Genomic DNA, 23,246 nt, shown 5'->3' with positions numbered 1-23,246 from the left:
CAATATCAACAGTCTTTAATGACTGAAAACATCTTCTAAAAATATTAAATTTAACGAATCTCTGGTGCATAGTTGAGATTTCTTTGTAATATTTTCAAACAATGTGCAATATTTTGGCAAGTTCCCAAACCTGCTCATTTAGCAGGAGTAAACAAAATATAATTAATTCATTTTCTCTATTTTTTAATAACTTTTAGGAAGTTGAAGTGCATAGGAAATCATGCTTTGCCTTCATCTGACTCCACAGCTGCATTCCTTAAAATTCATTACTGATTTTCTTTTGTGCAGTAAAAAACCTTTCCAACTCTACACTCACCTGGCGTCACCATTTACTGTGTGCTCACCAGCTGTAGAAGAAATCCAAATAACAAATCAAACAAAGCACTGAATGCAAAGCATAAAAAAGAGTTCCTGTCTCATCCTGTACTGTATTCAACTTCCGCAGTCACTGAAAGTAACCAATCAACATGTACTGAGCAGTTATGATTTGCAGCAATAAACCTTGTTCAAGTAACAAAAAGAGAGAGAGAGAATGCAAACTGGATAAGTCACAGCTGAGGACTGGTCAAATGGTCAAATGGAATCTTCTTTTCTGGTATTTTTTTCTACATGTTCATAATAGTGAAAAGAATTAGCATAAAAGAAATGTTCATGGTCTTTTGAGTCGGGACTACCTAGCTCTGTGCCATTTGTTACATGTCTCTGAGCAAGTCATATAACTTCTCTGAGCATCAGTTTATCCCCCTGTAAAATAATAATAATAATAATAAATCGTGCACAATGTTACTGAGAGCTCATTAAGATGAAGTGTTTAACATACCATAGGTGCTCGATAAATTAACACCAAGCTTGTTATTGTTAGTTTAAAGCATAGAGTGCTCACATTTTTGCATGAATGCAAGTTATAGCTGAGGTGCTTCATAAAAATATATTTTCTTATTAAAAAGTAATATGCTTAAATTGTAGAAATATTTAGAAAAACACCAAGAAGCAAAAAGAAGAAAAACGAAAATTATCCCAAATCTTAAAACTGAGATTACCACAGTTAACATTTACATGTATCTCCACTTTGTGTGTGTGCAGTGGTTCTCAAATACCACTCTGCAGTGCAGTGCTAGTGTCACTGAATATGAACTACCTGGAGAACTTATTAAAAGTAGACACCCGGGCTTCCCTGGTGGCGCAGTGGTTGAGAGTCCGCCTGCCGATGCAGGGGACACAGGTTCGTGTCCCAGTCCGGGAAGATCCCACATGCCGTGGAGCGGCTGGGCTCGTGAGCCACGGCCGCTGAGCCTGCGCGTCCAGAGCCTGTGCTCCGCAACGGGAGAGGTCACAAGAGTGAGAGGCCCGCGTACCGCAAAAAAAAAAAGTAGACACCCAGGCTCCAACCAAAAGTTCTAATTCAGTAAGCCTAAAACCCAGGAATCTGCATTTTGCAAAGGTCTCCAGATGATTTTGAAAACGAGCCAAGTTGGGAAAATAGACTTCCTTCCATTCTGTGGTTGCCTAGTTCTGAATAGTGGTAAATTAGAATTGATACTAGCTTCAGCTATAGATATGTGGCTGGTGAAGAGAAAGTCTGAACTTGAGGCAACTACAGACAAAAGATGATAACTCTGTGCAATCATCATATCGACCTCAGTATAAGATAAACATTCCAGTCAGGATAAAACAAGAAAGAATACGGAGCTCAGAATACAACCAATCAAGGACAATGGATCCATTCATTTACTCATTCATTTATTTTTTTCAAGAAAATATGTACTGAGAGCCCCCTGTGTACCAGACTCTGTGCTATATCTGGGGGTACAAGAACAAGCAAAACAGACCCAGCCCTTGCTCTTACTGAATTTATAATCTATTGAGACAGATCATGAACATCAAACAAATAATCACAAAAATAAACACAAACCATTTAGACTAAAGTTTTACAATGGGATATTGGACTCATCAGGGAAGAGCAAGAAGCATGGAAGTGCGGTCAGGGAAGACTTCCTGAGAAATTGACATTAGAGATAAAATCTGAAGGCTAAGTAGGAGTTTACCAGGTGAAGAGAGGCAGCAGAGAGTATTCCAGGGAGATGGAAAAAATGGCACGAACAAAGGCTTAGGGGCTGAAAGGGGAGTGACTCATCTGAGGAAGCGAAAGAGGCAATTTACCTGGAGTGCAGTAAAGAAGGAAGAGAACGGTGGGAGATGACGATGGGCTAGGAAGGAAAGACAGGTCATGCAAGACAGGAAAGCCAAGTTAAGGGTTAGCTCTTTAATCCTTGTGATGCAAGAATGGAAGCAGGGAGACAAGAAAGAGAGATGATGGACGAGAGTGTGGGCAGCAGTGATGGAGGTAAGTGGACGTAAAAGGAGAAATTTAAGAGGTATTAAGGAGAAATATCTTTGCCTCACTTAAAAATTTACATTAATAATTTACATTTATTTTTACTCTTACCTACTATTAATGGCAAATGATGCTGGTTCTATCACCTGGAAGTAAAGTAACATTTTTTTAATAAGAGTGGGGGGTTTTTTGGTGCTATTTAGTGAGTGGGTTTTTTGTTTGTTTGTTTGTTTTTTGGTGTTGTTTAGTGAGTTAATAAATATCTCAGTGCCAGAGTTGTTTTAATAGAGGGGTTTCTTTGCATTTTTGCTTTTTATTTTTTAAAACTGGAACTGTTTTCATATACTATTAGACTAAGTTATATTTTACAAATAAAATGACTAAGAGCACATTCTAATCCCATCACATAGGTCAAAATTACATTTGTTTTCTGGAATTAGATAGTAGTGATAGTTGTACAACCTTATGAATATACTAAAAACCACTGAATTGTACGTTTTAAAATTCATTTTTAAAAAATGAATTTTATGGCATATGAATCACATCTCAATTTTTAAAAACTACATTGTTGCTTCCAGACTTAAGTTTCTACTTTCAACTTTTCTCCTATGTTGGATGTGATCATTGTTAACACTAACAGCTATATATACTATACTATTTTTTTTTGAGAGTTTCTTTTTCTTTTTTAATTAATTAATTTATTTATATTGGCTGTGTTGGGTCTTTGTTGCTGCACACGGGCTTTCTCTAGTTGTGATGAGCGGGGGTTACTCTTCATTGCAGTGTGCGGGCTTCTCACTGCAGTGGCTTCCCTTGTTGTGGAGCACAGACTCTAAGTGCGTGGGCTTCAGTACTCAGTAGTTGTGGCGCACGGGCTTAGTTGCTCCACGGCATGTGGGATCTTCCCAGACCAGAGCTCGAATCCGTGTCCCCTGCATTGGCAGGCTGATTCTTAACCACTCTGCCACCAGGGAAGTCTTATACTATACTATTATACTACAGCTGCTATACTATAATAGAGAAAGATAAATGTATGTATATATGGAGAAAGACAGAGAGAGCAGATACATACATGAATTCCTTTCCCAATCTCCCTTCTCTGGCATGCAGACTTAGTGCCAGAATCTTTAACCATAGCAGTCATCTTCATCCTTATACATCCCAGGAGGAACACTTTAGTTGGTAGTGATGGACACTTTGGAGAACTATGATGATTGTTTGGTTGGCTGGTTGGTTGGTTCTTGAACTTCTCAACTCTCTGAATCAAGCATATATGATGCAGCTACAACTGATGCTCCTGAAGGGTAGTGTTTCCTTGAACTCCATGGCAGCCCAGCTCTCTTAACTTTCCTCTCTGGCCTGATCCTTAAATGTCGTGGTCCTCCATATTCTTTACTGGGATCTCTTCTCACTCTAGGCCAGTGTTTCGCAAACATTGCCCCAGGTCATCCTAGAGCAGTTCAGTCAGAATTTCTGGGGGTAGTTCTTAGGCATCAGGATTTTTTTTTTTTAAGTTCTCCAAGTGATTCCAATGTGCAGTCAGGAAAGAAAACCCCTGCTCCTCATCCCCCCCCAATAATCTCATCCACTCAGTCATTTTAATTATCATCTTTATTCCAATAACTTACAAATCTGTATCTCTAGTTCCCACCACCTTGGTCATTCAAAATAAAACAACCACTAAACCACAGAATAAAATTTCATTTTTTTAATCGACACACAATTTTAAGATATGTTGAAGTTTAAGTTATTTGTTTCTAGACTTTTCTAATTTTCTCTCTTTTTTGAGGGGTGAAGAACCTGTACTTTTTTCGTATCCCAAAAAACTGATTAGACTCCCTCCTGGGAAATGGAACACGTGCTAACATGCCTTTCCAAAACTGCAGACATCTGGCGGCGGGGGGTGGGGGTGGGGGTCTCAATTCAGAGGTCCCATAGGCACTAAAAGAAATCAATATGCCTGCAAAAGAATTCATCATTTTCCCATGTCCCCAGACAAAACCTGCTCTTCCTCTCACCAAATGACCAGCAACTAAAGTAAAAGACTTGGGAATCAGGATTTAATCCTCCATCTTTCACATCCTCACCCTCAGTTATTGGCCAAGTAATATAATTCTAAACCTTTAATAGATCATGAATCTGTTTGCTTTCTCTCCATCCCCATGGCCACTGTGTTCTGTTGCCTGGGGTACCACAACACCCTCTGAACTGGTCTCCTTGCCCACAGTCTTTACTTGCTCTGCACTACTACCAAAATAATATTTCTAAACACAAATGTTTTTTGTGTACTTAAAACCTTTCAGAGGCTCCTTCCACCCTTAGGATAGTGTCTGCATTTCATGACATGGTTTCCAAGGTCCTTAGAAACCTCTCCAGATGCCTTCACTGCTCCTGCTGCTGCTAGAACCATCCCCTCATCACTCCTTCACCTCGCTTCAGCAGAGATTTCTTTCTTCAGGGAAATCTTCTCTAGTCTCCCAAAGCCAGGTTAGGTGCCCCCTCCACTCATGGCCATGTCACCATGCAATTACTCTGTTACCGCATCAGTCACTAACTTGACTGTCTCCCCCGCTACAAGTGAGCGCCTCAGAAGCAGAGGCAATGTCTTATTCTTCATGGCTGCCCATGCTTGGCGCGCTGTAAGTGCTCAGTATTTGTTGAAATAAACAATGAATGAATGAATAATAGCCATTGTAGTCCTCGCAAATCTCATTAGTGAAATCTGCATTTACCCTCTCCAAGCAACGTTAGGATTCAAGAAAAATAGTTGTTAAAAAGAAGTCTTGCTCACACATGCACAGCAGAGCCATGCGTTATCCTGTGGATATTAAAAGGCTGGAGTTCTGCCCCTAGGTGCAGCAGAAACTAACGCAACACTGTAAAGCAATTATACTCCAATAAAGATGTAAAAAAAAAGGCTGGAGTTCATTCATCCAACATTTGTAAGTAGTTACTGTTCACTCTGTCCATAATAAGCTTGTATTATGCAGTGTCAACAGTCACCTAGTCATCTTAAATTAAGAAACATTACAGTATGAAATCTGTCATTTAATATAAATAACAGCTACCATTACCATTCTGTAAGCACTGTGCTCAGCAGCTGACACATATTGTCTCATTTAATCTCCACAATCAAGCTCTTCTGAAGTAGATCATTTTACAGCTTCTCAGTGGAAGAAACCAAGGCTTGCGAAGTGTAAGCACCTAGACTCCAACAATATGGTTAGGATGTGTTAGCCAGTATCCCACCCTTATAGCAGAAACATAAACCGAACATGAAACTTGTACTTAATATTGCCATGTCATGTCCAATCTTGCTCTAGTAAGTGACAGAACACAAAGTTAAGGCTGCTGGGGTGAGAAACACCTCCAAGTTGATAAATCGGTGTGTATCCATGGAACATAGCCCCATGCCAGAGAGGATGCTTGAAAGCTCACTGAGGACCTTGTGCCCAGCAAAATAGAGTTTGAGGCAACTGAGCAGATACACCAGCCCAGTGAACCCGGCTGTCTTCCCCCATCTGACCGTGGTGCTGTTGGCCACTGGCATGTTCTTCACCACCTGGTTCTTAGTTTATGAGGTCACCTCCACCAAATACACTTGGGATATCTACAAAAAGCTCCTCATATCTTCGGTGGCCTCACTCTTCATGGGCTTTGGAGTCCTCTTCCCGCTGCTCTGGGTCGGCATCTATGTATGAGCTCCCAAAGGTCCCAACCAGGCGGCTTCACTGAATCCCTGCTTTTGTAAATCATTTATTTTACTATGCTGGAAGTGTCCCACCTGCCACTCACAATAAAGGCAGATGTGTGACCAAAAAAAAAAAAAAAAAGCTTACTGAGTTCTTTGAGTGCAATGTAAATGAGTTTGAAAATGTAGTATAAAATGTACCTCTGGTTAACAATCATATGTCCCACATTTACCATATCTTAGAGGCAAACCAGATTCCTGAAAGTCCATATTAATTGGGGAGGGGGGGTCTTTGGTTAAATAGTCTAGCATATTAAAATAGCTAAAATATACTGAGTTCACCCTCCTGAAAAATGCAATTAGCTACTAGCTTCTTTGGCTTGAAAACCTTGTCTTGTTGAAAATTCTTTCATTTTCTCCACATAACTTTTTAAAGGAATTTAATTATAAAATCCAACTGTAAAGAAACTTATTGAAATAGCCTGCAGATTGTTTTATTTGCTACACCTCCCTCACACCTTAATTAAGCAAAATAATATTAGCTCTCCAGTTATTATTACATAAATTAGTAACCTGGCCAAAATGATTCCCAGCTACTAAATACTACATGCTCCTCGGGACTAGCCTCTCTCTATTTTAATGGCTCTAAGATTAAACAATTCATTTTAATCTCACTATCTTTAGGATCCCATATATTGTGTAAGATATACAGTAAATCATTCATTCATCCAATAGACCTTTATAGGCTTATTATATGCCAGAAATTGTCTTCTACTTACTCAAAAAAATACTTACTGAGCATCTATGTGGTGGGGATTTAATGGTAAACAAGATAGCCAGGGTTTCCTAACTTTGTATGCCAAGTCCTAAGGCAAGACCTAGACATCTGTATTTTTCCGTGTCTCTGAGATTTTACTAATTATCATAGATCAACGATTGTCAGTAGCAAGAGTCAGCAAACAATGGCCTGAAGGCCAAATCCAGCCTGCTGTCCATTTTCATAGGACCACAGAGAAGAATTATCTTTATATATCTACATGGTTTTTAAAAATCAAAAGAAAAATATTTCATAATAGATGAAAATTATATGAAATTCAAATTTCAGTGTACATAGTTTTATTAGAACATGATCATCTGATTACATCTATGTCTGCTTTTGCACTACAAAAGTTTAGTTGTTGTCTAAATGTCCATTGACAGATGAATGGATAGAGAAGATGTGGTATATATATAATGGAATACTGCCATGAAAAAGAATGAAATAATGCCATTTGCAGCAACATGGATGGACCTACAGATTGTCATACTAAGTGAAGTCAGTCACACAGAGAAAGACAAATATATGATATCACTTATATGTGAAATCTAAAATATGATACAAATGAACTTATTTACAAAACAGAAACACACTCACAGACATAGAAAACAAATTTATGGTTACCAACGGGGAAAGGGGGTGGGAGAAGGATAAATTAGGGGTTTGGGATTAACAGATACAAGCTACTATATACAAACTACTATATGTGAACAACAAGGTCCTACTGTATAGCAGAGGGAACTATATTCAATAACTTGTAATAAACCATAATGAAAAAGAATATATATATATACATATATATATGAATCACTTTGTTGTACACCAGAAATTCACACAACATTGTAAATCAACTATACTTCAATAAAAAAATAAAAAATAAAATTAAAAAAGTTTATTGGTTGTGATAGAGGCCACATGTGGCTCTTTCACTCTCACTGCTTTGCACACCTACTTGTTGTACTATGAATCACAGTGATGCAGTTATAACTTAACAGCATTTCAAATGTCATGTGTATTACCTTACCATAATTTTTTTTTATTACCAGTGCATACCCATCATACCAAAACAAGAGGAGAAGTGTGCCATACTTTCAGCACACACTGGAAGATGGACCATGCTGTTACTGAATTAGATGACAAAGCACTTTATTATTCAATGACACTCTATCTGTACTAAAAGAATACAATATATGCCAGATTAAGCACTCATCACAGTATTCCCAACTCACAGAAAATCCAGTGGGCAGGAAATATTACAAAGTCAAAACAGACTATTTCATCACAGCAGAATTTCTTCACAGAAGTAAAAAATAAATAAATAAATAACAATGAGACTGCAACCAAAGTGAGTTTGTAGGTGGTTCACTTGTTAGCCAAGCAAGGAAGGACATTTACCAATGGTAACTTAATTAAGTCATGTTTGATTGCAGCAGCTGAAGCAATGGGTCCAGAGAAAATAAACTTGTTTAGTCTTGGTAAGAACAGTTGTTCAAAGAGTTGAAGACACTGGGAGCAATATCAATATAGTCAATTTAAAAATGAGACAAATTATTTTGAGAGGTTTCCCTTGGCTTTGGTGAGATGACAGATGTCATGGATACTGCTCAGTTGTTCTTTATACCAGGAGCCAATGCCAATTTTGAAGTGACTGAAGAATTAGCCTACATGAAAGGCTGCACAAAACAGCTACAAACAAGAATAGTCACATGGATTGAAAAAAAAACAATAATTCAATACAACTTAAGTGGAATCTGCTAAGATGTGTTACAACTTAGGGTGGTAAAAATTATGTGTGGAGCAAAAAAAGACTTGGCTGGACAAAGTTACAGAGCTTGTAAAGATGTAGGGTTAAAGTCTATGGTTATTCACTGTATTATTCATCAGAAATTCACGGAGGTTATTCACTGAGGAAAATATTTGAACCTCTCATGTGACATTAAACCAATAGTGTTAATAGTAACCTTCATCTGCTCTGTGAGCTTAACCATTGTTAGTCCTATGAAGTTTTCTCAGAAACAGAAGCTGAACAGCCTGACTCATTCTACCACACAGCAATTCTATGGCTTAACAGTATAAAGTTTTACTGTGATTTTTTTAAGCTCAGGGTCAGGAATGAGTCTTTTCTGAATTTAAAAAAAAAAAAACAACCCAACCCCCAACCACTACCATTGACCACTGAATAGCTTCGGAAATTAGCTTTTCCTGTGGACTTGATAATCTTTTTCAATGAATTCTACCTAAAATTACAAGGCAAAACAGCACATACATGCCAAATTTTTATAACAGTAAAGTCATTTCAATGACAATTAATGTTAAGTCATTTCAATAAAAACTAATGTTGTTTGAATCAAAAGTAAGGTTGGGCTACTTTACATATTTCCCATGATGGCAAAGGTTAAAAAAAATAGTGAGATTTCATTCCCACACAAATTTACAGCAGATATATTTTGTGAGCTCAAACTACAGCAATGTTTTTCAGACTTCGATGCAAGTGCAAAGGAAATTTCCATATTTCAAAATCCTTTTAACTGTGCAATTAAGGAGCTTCCACCTAACTTTCCATTCTAAGTGATTAATCTGCAATATAATGACATGTAAAAGGAAAACATCAGGAGAAAAAAATCTAATAAATCCTATAAATGCCTTCCAGGCAATGAATATGCTCAATTAAAATCAGAAGCTTGTGGATTGATAGCACTATTCGGCAACACCTTACTGTGTGAAAAGACATTTTCAAAGATGAAATATGTAAATTCTTATTACAGGTCAGCATTAAGCGATAAACATTTGCAATCAATTCTGATGACAGGGAACAATACCTTTGCACCCCAATTAAGTGAAATGTTATCCCCCTCAAAAATAATTCTACTTTTCTCATTCGCAAATCTGTACTACCAAAACAACTGTTCTCAATTAGTATTATTTTAATCAATCAAAATCTTGTTGAAATTTTTTTCTCATATCGTAGAAGTACTTACATAGCATCTTCAACTTCACCTCTTGACCTCCAAAGCCTAAATCTGCCTTTTACCAAAAAAGTTGGCCAACCCTTGCTCAGGAGAGTTAGTGGTAAAGCACCCCGCAATCTCCAAGGAGCAGTAACTGTTTATATTTTCCAAAAGTAGAATAGGTTACAAAAGTATAAAAATAAAAAATGGTCACAGATTATAACTGATATAAATTAAAAACTCTAAGTATAACCTTGACTAAAAGAGGAACAAGAGACAATATACCTCCTAAGACTCTTACCAAAAGATTCCGACACAGATTATGACTTTAGGAATGATGAAGAAAGAACCTACTAAGGTTCAATGGGGCTCACAGCCTCCACAAAGACTCCGGGGTCCCACTCATGGTTGAAAATCCAGGGATTCCAAGTAACAAAGAGAAGGTAAGCAGAACCTGGTGGCCTGAAAATTAGGGTCCTCCCCATTTATGTGAGCACCATGCTCATCTCCTGGATTTATATGCAACTCAAAGGAGAAGGCAGGCACCAAAATAATGGCTGAAATACAATTTACCAAGATGGGATAAAGGTTCAGAGCCAAATCTGAGTTAATGTAAAAAAAAAAAAATTACATTTGTGGACAAGAGTCATAACTCCTATGTGGCATGGCCAACTTCCTAACCACGTGAGGATTGAATGGAGTAAATTATGTATTTAACAAAGTGCCTGTCCCCAAAAGTCTTAGCTATTTATTAATATTTATCCAGCCTGCTTCTGGATAAATCTCCTGCTTCTACTCTCCTTTCCCATTTCTGCCTCCTGCGCTCCTTGTCATTCCCCAGAGTTGCCAATCATCTTTTACGTTTCTGTGCGTCAGTACATCATATTCCTTCTCCCTGAAATTAACATTTGTCCCTTATCTCCTGGTTATTTTACTTTACCTTCAACCTCCATCCTTTCTCAGCCTGCTCTGCCCTGCTCAGTGTTCTGGACACTGACCCAATGGGCTGCAGTCCCAGTTCCCTTGCCAGCTGACTTTTCATTAGGTTTAGCCAATGGGAGGCACCAATGGGAAGAGAAAGAGTTCACAGAATTTCTTTGCAGTTCCCTCATAGCTTAGGCACTGTACCTCTGGAAGTAGCCAGCTGTCTCCACGACTACAGTGTCAACCAGGCAGTGCCTCTTCTGCAGTTTCAGCTCTCATTGGCCTCCAAGAACTCTACTTCCTTCTTGTCCCTTTGGCCCTATGGAGAGATAATAGTCTCCCTCTTTTCCTACTTCTTTATCTGTTCTTTGCCCTCTGCCTCACTGTTGTATGAACTATCCATTTGAACTATCACAGCTGAATTTGTCTTCTGCTGACCCTCTGATTGATAAATCTGCCTAGAGCATTCTTATTCAGCCTTCTGCATTCAGTTTGAATAGATGCACCTCTACGAAACCCTATTTGACAACATTTTCCCCAGGATGAGCTGGGTACTCTCCCCTGTTGGTTTTCTTCTCACACTTCCTTCAGCACATTGTGATTGATTTTACATATCCCCAATAGACAGTCAGCTCCTTAAGAAACAGAATCATATCTTGTTTACTGATAAATCTCTGGCACCTTACATGTAGTATGGAGAAAGGGTGAGAGGAAAAAACTGTAAATATCCTTATTTATTCTTTGACAGGGATCAAGGCAGAAAAGAGCTGGAAAATGTCCTAAAATAAGAAATACATCTATCAATAGGGCTACCCAGCCTGGTCTTATTTATTTTCCTCAATGTAGCTCTTTTTCTTTTTTTTCTTTTTTGAAGATCTAATCGGCTTTATTAGGCAATTCATGAACGGGGCAGCATCTTATTTAGCAGCTAGAAGGGTGTTCCCAGTGGTTGTACAAAGTGGAAGTTTTTTTTTTTAATTGAGGTATAGCTGATTTACAACAAGTTTCAGGTGTACAACACAGTGATTCACAATTCTTAAAGATTATACTCCATTTATAGTTATTATAAAATATTGGCTATATTCCCTGTGCTGTACAATATATCCTTGTAGCTTATTCATTTTATACATAGTACTTTGTACCTTAATTTCCTACCCCTATCCTCCCCTTCCCCCTTTCCTCTCCCCACTGGTAACCACTACTTTGTTTTATATATCTGTGAGTCGGTTTATTTTGTTATATTCACCAGTTTATTTCATTTCTTAGATTCCACATATAAGTGATAACATATGGTATTTTTCTTTCTCTGCCTGACTTATTTCACCAAGCATAATGCCCTCCAAGTCCATCCATGTTGTTGCAAATGGTAAAATTTCACTCTTTTTATGGCTGAGTAGTATTCCATTGTGTGTATATACACCACGTCTTCTTTATCCATTCATCTACTGATGGATACTTAGGTTGCTTCCATATCTTAGCAAGTGTAAATACTGCTGCTCTGAACACTGGGATGTTCATATTAGTGCTTTTGTTTTCTTCAGAGATATACCAAGGAGTGGAATTGCTGGATCATACAGTAGTTCTATTTTTAGTTTTTTGAGGAACCTCCATACTGTTTTCCACAGTGGCTGCACCAATTTACCTTCCTACCAACAGTGCACAAGGGTTCCTTTTCCTCCACATTCTTGCCAACATTTGCTATTTGTGGTCTTTTTGGAGTCTGCCATTCTGACAGGTGTGAGGTGATATCTCCTGGTGGTTTTGATTTGTATTTCTCTGATTATTAGTGATGTTGAGCATTTTTTCATGTGCCTGTTGGCCATCTGTATGTTTTCTTTGAGAAAATATCTATTCAGGTCTTCTGTCCATTTTTCAATTGGGCTGTTCATTTTTTGGATATTGAGTTGTATGAGCTGTTTATATATAGAGATTGATCCCTTGTCGGTTGCATCATTTGCAAACCTTTTCTCCCATTCAGCAGGCTGTCTTTTTGTTTTGTCAAAGGTTTCCTTTGCTGTGCAAAAACTCTTAAGTTTAATTAGGTCCTATTTGCTTATTTTTGCTTTTCTTTCCTTTGCCTTAGGAAACAGATCCAAGAAAATATTGCTACGATTTACCTCAGAGTATTCTGCCTATGTTTTCTTCTAGTTTTATGGTTTCCAGTCTTACATTTAGGTCTTTAATCTATTTTGAGTTTATTTTTGTATATGATGTGAGAAAAGGTCCTAATTTCGTTCCTCCATGTGTAGCTTCCAGTTTTTCCAGCATGACTTATTGAAGAGACTGTCTTTTCTCCATTGTATACTCTGGCTTCCTGTGTTTGATTAATTGACCATAACCGTGTGGGTTTATTTCTGGGCTCTCTATTCTGTTCCATTGATATATGTGTTTGGTTTTGTGCCAGTATCATACTGTTTTGGTTACTGTAGCTTTGTAATATAATCTGAAGTCAGGAAGAATGATATCTCCAGCTCTGTTTTCTTTCTCAAGATTATTTTGGCTATTTGGGGTCTTTTTTGTTTCCATACAAATCTTTAAATTATTTGTTCTAGTTCTTTGAAAAATGCTATTGATATTTTGATAGGGATTTCACTGAATCAGTAGACTGCCTTGGGTAGTACTGTTATTTTCACAATAATAATTCTTCCAATCCATGAATATGGTATATCTTTCCATCTGTGTGGCACTTTTTTCTAAAAATTCTTTCTCAGGATCTCAAAACAAATATAAAAATGAAAGCAGAAAATAGCGATAGACACCCAAAGAGCTTCAACAGGAGCCTGAGACAAACCTAGTATCTCCAATTTTGTCAGAAGTTAGTGACTGAAGCAGAAAAAAAGAAAGAGATGGGGAAAAAAGGATTCAGATACATTCATGTTTGAGATTGATGAAGCCGATGATAGTTGTCATATTTCTTGTACTTAAGATGTTGTAACATTAAGATGAATTAATAGAAAATCTCAAATTTTATATCATATGTGGCAAAAACAAAAAATCCAAGTCTATCAAAAAAAAAAAACCTAACAAAATGTATCTTGAAATGACTAAGATATAAAAGCAGAAAAATTGATACCAGTTTTGCTTAAAAACTCAGTTTATCTTTACTACAAGAGAAATTATCTTTACTATAAGAGTTATTTACTACAAGAATAAATATCTGAACCCAATTTCAGAAAACTGATTTGGGTTTTTTGTTGTTGTTGTTTGTGTTTGTTTTGTTTTGTTTTTACCCATTCATTAGGTATCCTTCAAGCTCAGTGTGCACACAAATTACCTAGGGATCTTATTACAATGAAGACTGATTCACTAAGTGTGAGATGGGATCTGAGATCCTGCACTTCCATCAAGCTCCCAGGTGAGACCTATGTTGCTGGTCTGTTAGCACACTTAGAGTACTCAGACGAATCCTTATGAAAAAACGATCTGTTCCTGCTCTTATGGTTTCATTTTAGAAATGTTTCCAAAGGCTTGGCTGCATCAGAATCACCTGGCAGCTTGGGAAACCACAGATTCTTGTATTTTGACTGTGGTGGTAGTACACATGTGGTAACATTGTGTAGAACTAAAGACATACACATAAGTGCATGTAAAAATACTGAAATTGGATCTCTGCATTATTTCTTCCAAATGCATGTGAATCTACAGTTATCTCATAACAACAACAAAGAAAAACACAGTAAATCCCCCACAAAACACAGATTGCTAGGCTCTATCCCCAGAGTTTCTGATTCAATAGATCTGGGATGGTGCCTGATAATTCACATTTCTAACAAGTTGCCAGGTGATGCAGCAAGTCTAGAGACCACACTTTGAAAACCACTGATGTCAAATAATGGTTTTCTTCTCTGGCTGCACATTAGAATCACCTGGGGAACTTTTTGAAAACTCTCAATGCCCAGTCCCATCATAGAACAATGAAACAATAATTTCTGGACATGAAACTTGAGTATTTATATTTTTTAAAAGGCTTCTTGGATGATTTCAATGTGAAGCTAAGATTGAGAACCACTAATATAAAAATTTAAATCTCCATTTCCTCAATCATAATCCCTGTCATTTCTGAAAGAGGTACAAGTGTAGCAAATTCTTCATAGGTTTAAAAAATAAAGACAGAAAATAAAAGATGAGTTGACAAAGCTGCCATTAAATAGAACTATGTTTTTATCCCAAACTCTAAATGTGATGTCAGCTAGTCATTAAAGACTGCTTACAAATGTTTTGTTAACAAAATTAAGAGGTTTTCTAAAAACAGCATGTGGAACTCTGATCACAGTTATTACCTAACTCAAAAGGGTGCTATGTGAATTAACAAGATAATGCTTATAAAAGCTTGGAGAATCTTGGAAGGATAGTGAAAAAAAGACCATCACACTATTATTAGTACATTATGCTGAATCCCAAAATAAAGCTAATAATTCTTTCAAGGAAACAGTAACACAATTTGTTTACTTTTTAAAAGGGGGTAAATAAACATATATATTTTCATGTGGAATCATAAAAATTTGACCAACAGAGATAAATTATTGTCATATTTCAGGGTGGAAAATACTTTTTAAGCATAAAAACAATAAAAGAGGTCAAAAAAGAAAAATTATCAAATTTAATATCTATACATAACATTTTATACATTACAAACCTAAATAGGATTTTAAAACAGACTGGGAAAGAGTAGTTACAACAACTGTGAGATAGCCATGATACTGTCAACCTGCAAGAAGCTCATAAGAAGACTCACACCACAACAAAGAACACAGGTAATTCATTACTTATTTAATAAATGAGAAAAACATTCATAATCACTAATAATGTAACAAATGAAAATAAAACAATGAGTATGATTCACCTACCAGATAGGCAAAGATTTTTTTAAACGATGTGTAACTTATAAGTAAGAAGTTGACATGAAAAGTATTATCTGTTACTCTTCCTAGATCCCCATTTCAATGGATTTATTTATTTATTTAGTCATTAATTTTTATATATTAGAAATTATTTTAAAAAGAAGAATAAGGACAGTACTGGAATAAAGGACACTGGAAGAGAAATGTTAAGGATTTTCTGCCAAGTATATTCTAAATGAACCAAAATAAATGAAATCACTGGAGATCCACTGAAAACTCACAACTTGAAAACAACATTGATAAAAATATAAGAAGATCTTGTTAAGGACTGAGATGATGATACAACAGGTGGGGAGCAAGGGGTACAGCCTTCATTTGCAACTAAGAATAAGCAATATTTGAAAGCAGGGCTTGGGGAGGAAGCCCCAGAATTTGTGCACTGACACCATCAAACAAAAAGAAGAAAAGGAACAAGAATGAAATTGAAGAGACATAATAAATAAGAAGGACAGATAGAGACCCAAAATAAAGATAATTTGGTATTTCTAAAAATAGATTAAAAGATAATGGAAGTTCACCTTCCTAATTTAAAAAAATTGTAAATTTAAAAGACTCAAAACATTGATAAATGAAGACCATCCTAAAAATATTCTGCTATAAATTTTAAGAAAAAGAAATCACCATTTTGATAAAGATGAGATTCTTTTAAAAAAAGAACCTGAGTTAAATTGAAGTAAGAAAAAGAGGATCAATCATCAAACACACAAAATTAGAGAGACCTGGTGACAAATAGAGGTGATTCATAAAACAAGAGAAAACATATTTAGAGCAATGATCATTAATTAAGCCAAATACCTGAATAGACAAATAACTATTAGAAACTAAAACTTACCCCCAAGAAAAGGCACTGCAACCAGATAGTTTTTTGAAAAGATTTCTTTTATCAACACTCAAAGAAAATATACTTCTTCTGTTACATAAAGAAGTACAACTTCAACACTGCTAAGAGACTAGCTCTTAATGTACTCACTACAAAAAAAGAATGATAATCATGTGATATCATAGAGGTGTTGGCTAACACTAACTATGGTGGTGATCTCATTGCAATATGTAAATCCATCAAATCAACACATCATACCCCTTAAACTTACACAATATTGTATGTAAATTATATCTAAATATATAAATAATTTAAAAAGAAGATAAAAAAGAAATTCAAAACAATAAAAATGGAAAAGTGCCTAATTTGATCCCAAAATCTAGCACTGCCCTCATACTACAACCTAAAACACAATAAAGAAAACTAATGACTCTTTGAAAAACATGTAAAAAATTTAAGCACAATGCTACCAAATTAGATAAGCAGCATTTAAAAAGAAAAATAAACTGTGATTGAAGACAACTGGTCCCAGAAATATTTGAATAACTCAATATTAAGAAATCTATTATACTAATACATTAATCAGTAAGTGAGAGAGAAAATTCTTGCAAAACAATGTATATGTTTAATGCAATTCCTAATAAAACATTAAAGGGATTTTTTCACTCGAAAAAATAATTTTACCTATTTTGAAAGAAGTCACCAACAAAAATATCTAAGTAAAAGATAAAAAGGAAAAACAAGGGGTAGATGTTCGCCACAGAATGTTAGAGCACATTATGAGTCACAGAGTAACACAGATTTGAGAGGAGATAGGAGTACAGAGAATAGAGAGGTCAGAAAAAAGTCCAACATATGTAAATTTAATATATGATAAAATTAACACTTTGAACAGTGGACAAAGAATAAATTGTTTAATTAAATATTCTGAAATAATTAGTATATTATTAAGAGAGAAAAAATTGTTAAAATTTACTTCATATTACATACCAAAATAAATTATAGATGAATTTTAAACTCAAAAAATGGGAAAACAAAAGTATAACTGTAATGGGAAAAAATTAATTACTCTAAAAATATAAATTTTAAAGAAAAGTGGTGGATTTGATTACATTTTAAAAAATCAAAATATTCTACATAAATTAAACCACCACATATAAAATTCACATGCAAATAACATCAGAAAAAATATTACAACTGTATATCAAAAGATTAATACCCTCAACATATGAAAAGTTTTACAAATCAATAAGAGATTAACTCCACAAATGGTTAACTGAACAAAACATGCAAATGAATTCACTAGCCAATCACCAACAGAAAAATCGCAGCACAAAGAAAGCAGAGCAGGTAAACCTCTAGGGTTGGGCTAGAGTATGGCACAGTCACAAACAGCAAGTGCTGACGACAGCTAGAAAGGGTGTGACAGGACACTAAGAACTGAAACAGGAAAGATAAGCAGAGGACAGATCCCTTCTATGACATGTTAAGGAGTTTACATTTAAACTCAAGTGACAAAGTTGTGCCATTGATGCTTTTCAATGAGATCAGGGACAATAATCAAATACAAAAATCAAATCCATACAAACTTTTAGAAAAACCCACTGGGTAATTTCCATCTTGTATTTTCTAAAAAATCTTTGACAGAGTTATACACACGTCTATTCAACACAGCCTCATTTTTAACACATGCGACATTAAAAATCACGTTTCTGAAGGATCCTTAATATGACAGATGTACCGGGTAAAGAAAAACTGAAGATATATTTACATTTATATGTGTATACATATACATACATATACACATCTCTACAAATCTAGGAATGCAAATAAACACACAGATAGATATACACATATATACAGAAACAGATGCACACACACATAAAAAAGAGAAAGACCTGACTGGAAAAAAATGCACACAAATTTTAGTAGCAGTTATATTATCTCTTGAATGGCGGATTTCAGCTAATTTTTCTTCTTTAATTTTATTATCTATAAAAATTAACATTAAGTTATCAAAAGGGTCTACAACATATACTCAAATATTTATAAAAGTCTAAGTACAGCCTATGAGGTAGATGTTATTTTATATCACTTTTACAGCTGAGAAGCTGAGGCATAGAGAAGTTACATAACTTTCTCACCGTCATACAACCAGAAAATCGTGGAACCTAAATTCAAACCTAGACAATCTGGCTACATAGTCTGCTTTTAACCACTACCCTATCATTCCTTTCTCTATGTTAGGAATGAAAACAAAAAACAAAACAATGGGTACAACAAAGTTGCTCTTTTTTAATTATGAGACAATATGCTTAACTTTATGACAATAAATTAGAGTACTTAGAATACAAGGGCAAAGTTCTAATAAAATATAACTCAGTAAAACTGACTTAAAAAGAAATAGAAAGTTTGTATAGATCTTTAACCAAAAAATAAGTCTGTAACTTAAAATCCATCCATCCAAAAACCATTAAGCCCATATGGTCTAACAGATTGTTTCCACTAAACTTTTAATACGCAGATAATTCTAACCTTCTAGAGAACAGAAAAGTAATGGATAGTCCCTATCTCATTTTATGAGACTTACATAATAACATAAAAACCAAAACCAAACAAGAACAATATGAGAGAAGAAAATTCTGAGCCAGCTTACTTATGAAAATTGATGTAAAAATCCTATATGAAACTCTAGAAAAATAAATTGATAAGTGAGGAAAAACAATACATTATTACCGATGGGTTCTCCTGGGAACGAAAAGATGATGTGATATTAGAAAATCTATTTATATAATTCAGTTTCTAGCAATACCAGGCAAAGTTGAAGATACACACACCTATGACCCAGAAATTCTACTCTCAATTATAGATTTCAGAGAATTTCAGACATATGAACAACAAAAAAAAAATGTATAGGAATGCTCATAGCAATGTTATAAAAGTAAAAAAATTGGAAACAATACATACATCTTTCAACAGGTGAATGGTTAACAAATCATGTCATACTGAAGGAATGGAATAATGCAAGGCATGAAAAATGCATGTATTAGAACTACACGTATTAATACATATAAAACTCATAAAAATTAGGTTGAAAGAAAAGAAGGCAATTTTCAGAATGCTGTATCAGTACATTATTTATGTAAGTTTTAAAAATATGTGAAACAGTACTAGATAGTCTATAAAGATGTATACCTATGTAATACAAGGATAAAAGTATTCATGATATTGATAACACCAGATTTGGGATGGTGTTCATCCCTCTGTGGAAGAGGAAAGGGAATGAGAGGTCATCTGGATGCATTCTTCCATCCATGCTTTGTACACACCTGGTCGTGGAATGCTCAAGCCCTCTCTTCCCCATTCTCCCTTCTTCACCTAGCAAACTCTACTCAGTCTTCAAGATTAAGATCAAATTTTATTTCCTATTGGAAGTCTTTTCTGACTCCCTGGGTTACTTGCTCTTCTGGGCTCCCACAGTTCTCTGCACAAATCACAATTAAAGCAGTAATCACATAAATTATTTGTATATCAAAATCCTGTCTTCCCTGCTGTGACTCCTTAAATGAATTCTGGAGGATACCACTAAAAGAAATTCAATTAAATTCGGCAAATACCTCATTAGAGAGAAGTATTATGAGCCTCACCCTTGGCTGAGTGCTATGTTGCTAAACACATTATATGGTTCCTGCCTTCAAAAAGATTACATTTACAAAAGGGGGAAAAGGACAAAACAATGTATGTAAAACTTTTAGAGAACTACGCAATCAATCAAACACTAGTGTGTATTAGGTAAAGAGGAAAGAGAAATTGTTGAGGGTCATGAAGGAAGTGGAATTCAAGCTGGAACTCTGAGAAAGGAAAAGGCCAATGCAGAAATATAGAGTGACGCTGATCGGGTCTTTGGAGACACTTTACAACCAGGGTCAGCTAACTTTTTCGGTAAAGGGCTCATTGTAAATATTTTCAGCTTTGCAGGACATACAGTCTCTGCCAAGACTCTTCTGTTATAGCACAATAGCAGACATAGATAATACATAATCAAAGGAGTGTGACTACGATTTCATAAAACTTTATTAATGAACACTAAAATTTAAGCTTCACATAATTTTCATGAGTTACAAAATTTTTTTCTTCATTTGATTTTTCTTAACTATTTCAAAATGTAAAAACTATTCTTGGGTTTCCCTGTGGCCCAGTGGTTAAGAATCTGCCTGCCAATGCAGGGGACACGGGTTCGAGCCCTGGTCCGGGAAGATCCCACTTGCCACGGAGCAACTAAGCCCATGTGCCACAGCTACTTAGCCTGTGCTCTAGAGCCCGCGAGCCACAACTACTGAAGCCCGTGTGCCTAGAGCCCGTGCTCCACAACAAGAGAAGCCACCGCAGTGAGAAGCCCGTGCACCGCATGGAAGAGTAGCCCCCGCTCACCACAACTAGAGAAAGCCTGCGTGCAGCAATGAAGACCCAACGCAGCCAAAAATAAATAAATAAAATCAATAAATTTATTTTTTAAAAAAACTACTCTTAGCTCACGTGCCACATAAAATCAGGCACAGGATGGATTTGGTCCATGGGCCATGGTTTGCCAACCGCTGCTCTAAAGGACTAGCAGCTGCAATACAGAAAATAAAATAAATCAGCCTGAGGGTGGGATCAGTATTAAAAACTGGTAATGGATGCTAAACAAGGGAAGGTGAAGATAGGCCTGCATAGTAAGGGCCATACAAATATCAAGGTAAAATAAACATACTAATAAATAATGCAAACAGAAATATCAATGAGGCAAAATTCTATGAAGTCATGTGGGCAGAAATACATCCCACCTTATATTCCTCATCCTCATCCATAAAATAAGAGGTTCTGAATGAGTGATCTCTCAAGTCCCCTTTCTTCTCTGTTACTCTGTTGCCTACAAATCACAAGAAAGGTAGCTTTCAACTAAGTATAAAGTCCTTAGTGACAATTAGAGCTGTTCAAAAATTAAATTTTCTCCCCTGTAAGAAGCAAGTTCCTTGTAGCTGAGTTGGAGAGAAGATAGATCACCATCTTCCTATACCAAGTTAGAGCCTGAATGATTTGGTCCAACCAGGAGACTCTACTTCCATCATGTCCCCCCTGATACTACATTCAGGGCTTGCCACGGACCACCGTACTAGGCAATTTCACATATATTCAATTTGGTCCTCACAAAAATCCTTTTTTTTTTTTTTTTTTTTTTTTTTTTTTTTGCGGTACGCGGGCCTCTCACTGTTGTGGCCTCTCCCGTTGCGGAGCACAGGCTCCGGATGCGCAGGCTCAGCGGCCATGGCTCACGGGCCCAGCCGCTCCGCGGCATATGGGATCCTCCCAGACCGGGGCACGAACCCGTATCCCCTGCATCGGCAGGCGGACTCTCAACCACTGCGCCACCAGGGAGGCCCTGGTCCTCACAAAAATCCTTTAAAGATTGAGTCAGGATTTGAAACTAGGTCTTTCTCATACAATCAAAACCAAAAGAATGCAGAGGCACAATGGTTTTGCTTCAAGTGCACCTTTGGTTTCACAACCTTCCAACTTTCACTGGCCTATTCAGAAGGATGCAACTATTGATACAAGGACTCCAAATTCCTTTCCTGGTCCCTAAAGGAAAGCAGGTTTCTAAATAATTCAGAGTCCATAGTTTTACAAGTTTAGTTTGGTTTCTTTTTCCCTAAATTGGCAGCACTGCTTACATTACTCAGCCTCCCTGCCACTTTCTTGTCCACTTATATGATCTTTCAAAAGCTTATTCCTGTTGAGCTATAATTTCACTAGCCAAAGGAGCTTAGTCCTGCACCCTCAGGTATTTCATCGTGTACATACTCTTCTAAATGATCTATAAATATGTATAATAATGAAGTCCAGCCGAAACCCCTGGAGGCGCCTCACTGTTTACATGTCTCCATCAACAGCAGGCTCATACACCCTACGTTTTGTTTCCTCTGTTGATACCTATGTGTGACAAAATCTTCCTCCTAATACCATGGTAACACAATTTGGAATAGCTTTGTTGTGAAACTTTCTAACTGACTCCTTGAAAGTCTAAACAAATTACATTTGTTGTTTTTTTCCTGGTGCTTATTTACCTCTTCAAACAATCCAGCATGTCATAGAAAACAGACGACTTTCCTCCATTCATTATACCAAGTAGTCAATGATCCTACCACTTTTGAAGTCCACCAGTATGAATGAGATTCACCAATAGACTGTAGGGTGTCCTCATTAGAAAGGAAGCAAGAGTGGAATTCACTCATACTGAAGAGTGAGTACAAGACTTATTTTGCATTTTGGTCAATTTATTCCCTTGAGTTTCTTTAGCCCTTTATAATGGATGCCATAAAGTTTCAGCAATTTACTTATATCCAGCATGTCGATCAGGTAGAACATCCTGTTCCCTGACCACTATTTGATCTAATACTATATCTCTCACCTCTTTGCTTCAAAAGACATGATGACAGAGGAAATTTTTATGTTTCAACAAAGACCAAAGCAAAGAGTTCATTGAGCCCCTAGATCTCCTTGCTTCCCCATGAGCACGTCTTTTGCACCCTGATCATCAAGCAGTCCCATAGAGTTTCCAAGTGACCTTCTGCCTTTCATGTATAAAAAAGCTTTTATTTCTGGATTGCAGTCTTTTCTGTGCTGTTTCTTGAATTCCTTTACAGTCTGACTGGCTTCTTATTTACACCTGACCTGTCACACTTTGAGGCATTCCCTGTTCTCACTTGAATAATCTTTTGCCTACTTTTTCCCCTTGTATTTGCTTCTTTTACTTTATGAGATGGATGC

At 36.3% G+C, this 23,246-nt stretch overlaps 2 protein-coding genes across 4 annotated transcripts in view; one reads left to right on the top strand and one right to left on the bottom strand.

The window, feature by feature from the left end:
* The window catches only part of SUGCT (succinyl-CoA:glutarate-CoA transferase), a gene marked incomplete at its 5' end in the record, with an annotated part of 675,080 nt that overhangs the window by 514,561 nt on the left and 137,273 nt on the right, over positions 1-23,246 (bottom strand). The window lies entirely within an intron of this gene.
* LOC307057905 (dolichyl-diphosphooligosaccharide--protein glycosyltransferase subunit TMEM258-like) lies at positions 2,284-6,046 on the top strand (the record flags this gene model as incomplete). The annotated part of the gene is made up of 3 exons (XM_079711211.1): positions 2,284-2,344; positions 4,914-4,974; positions 5,820-6,046. The coding sequence occupies 3 exons, from the start codon at positions 2,284-2,286 to the stop codon at positions 6,034-6,036; spliced, it is 339 nt and encodes a 112-aa protein (XP_079567337.1). The 3' UTR covers positions 6,037-6,046.

Source organism: Hyperoodon ampullatus, assembly GCF_949752795.1.
Source record: "Hyperoodon ampullatus genome assembly, chromosome: 9".
In the NCBI taxonomy this organism is placed as follows: Eukaryota; Metazoa; Chordata; class Mammalia; order Artiodactyla; family Ziphiidae; genus Hyperoodon; species Hyperoodon ampullatus.
Note: the sequence above shows the minus strand (reverse complement) of the source record. Positions and strands in the feature narration are given on the sequence as shown.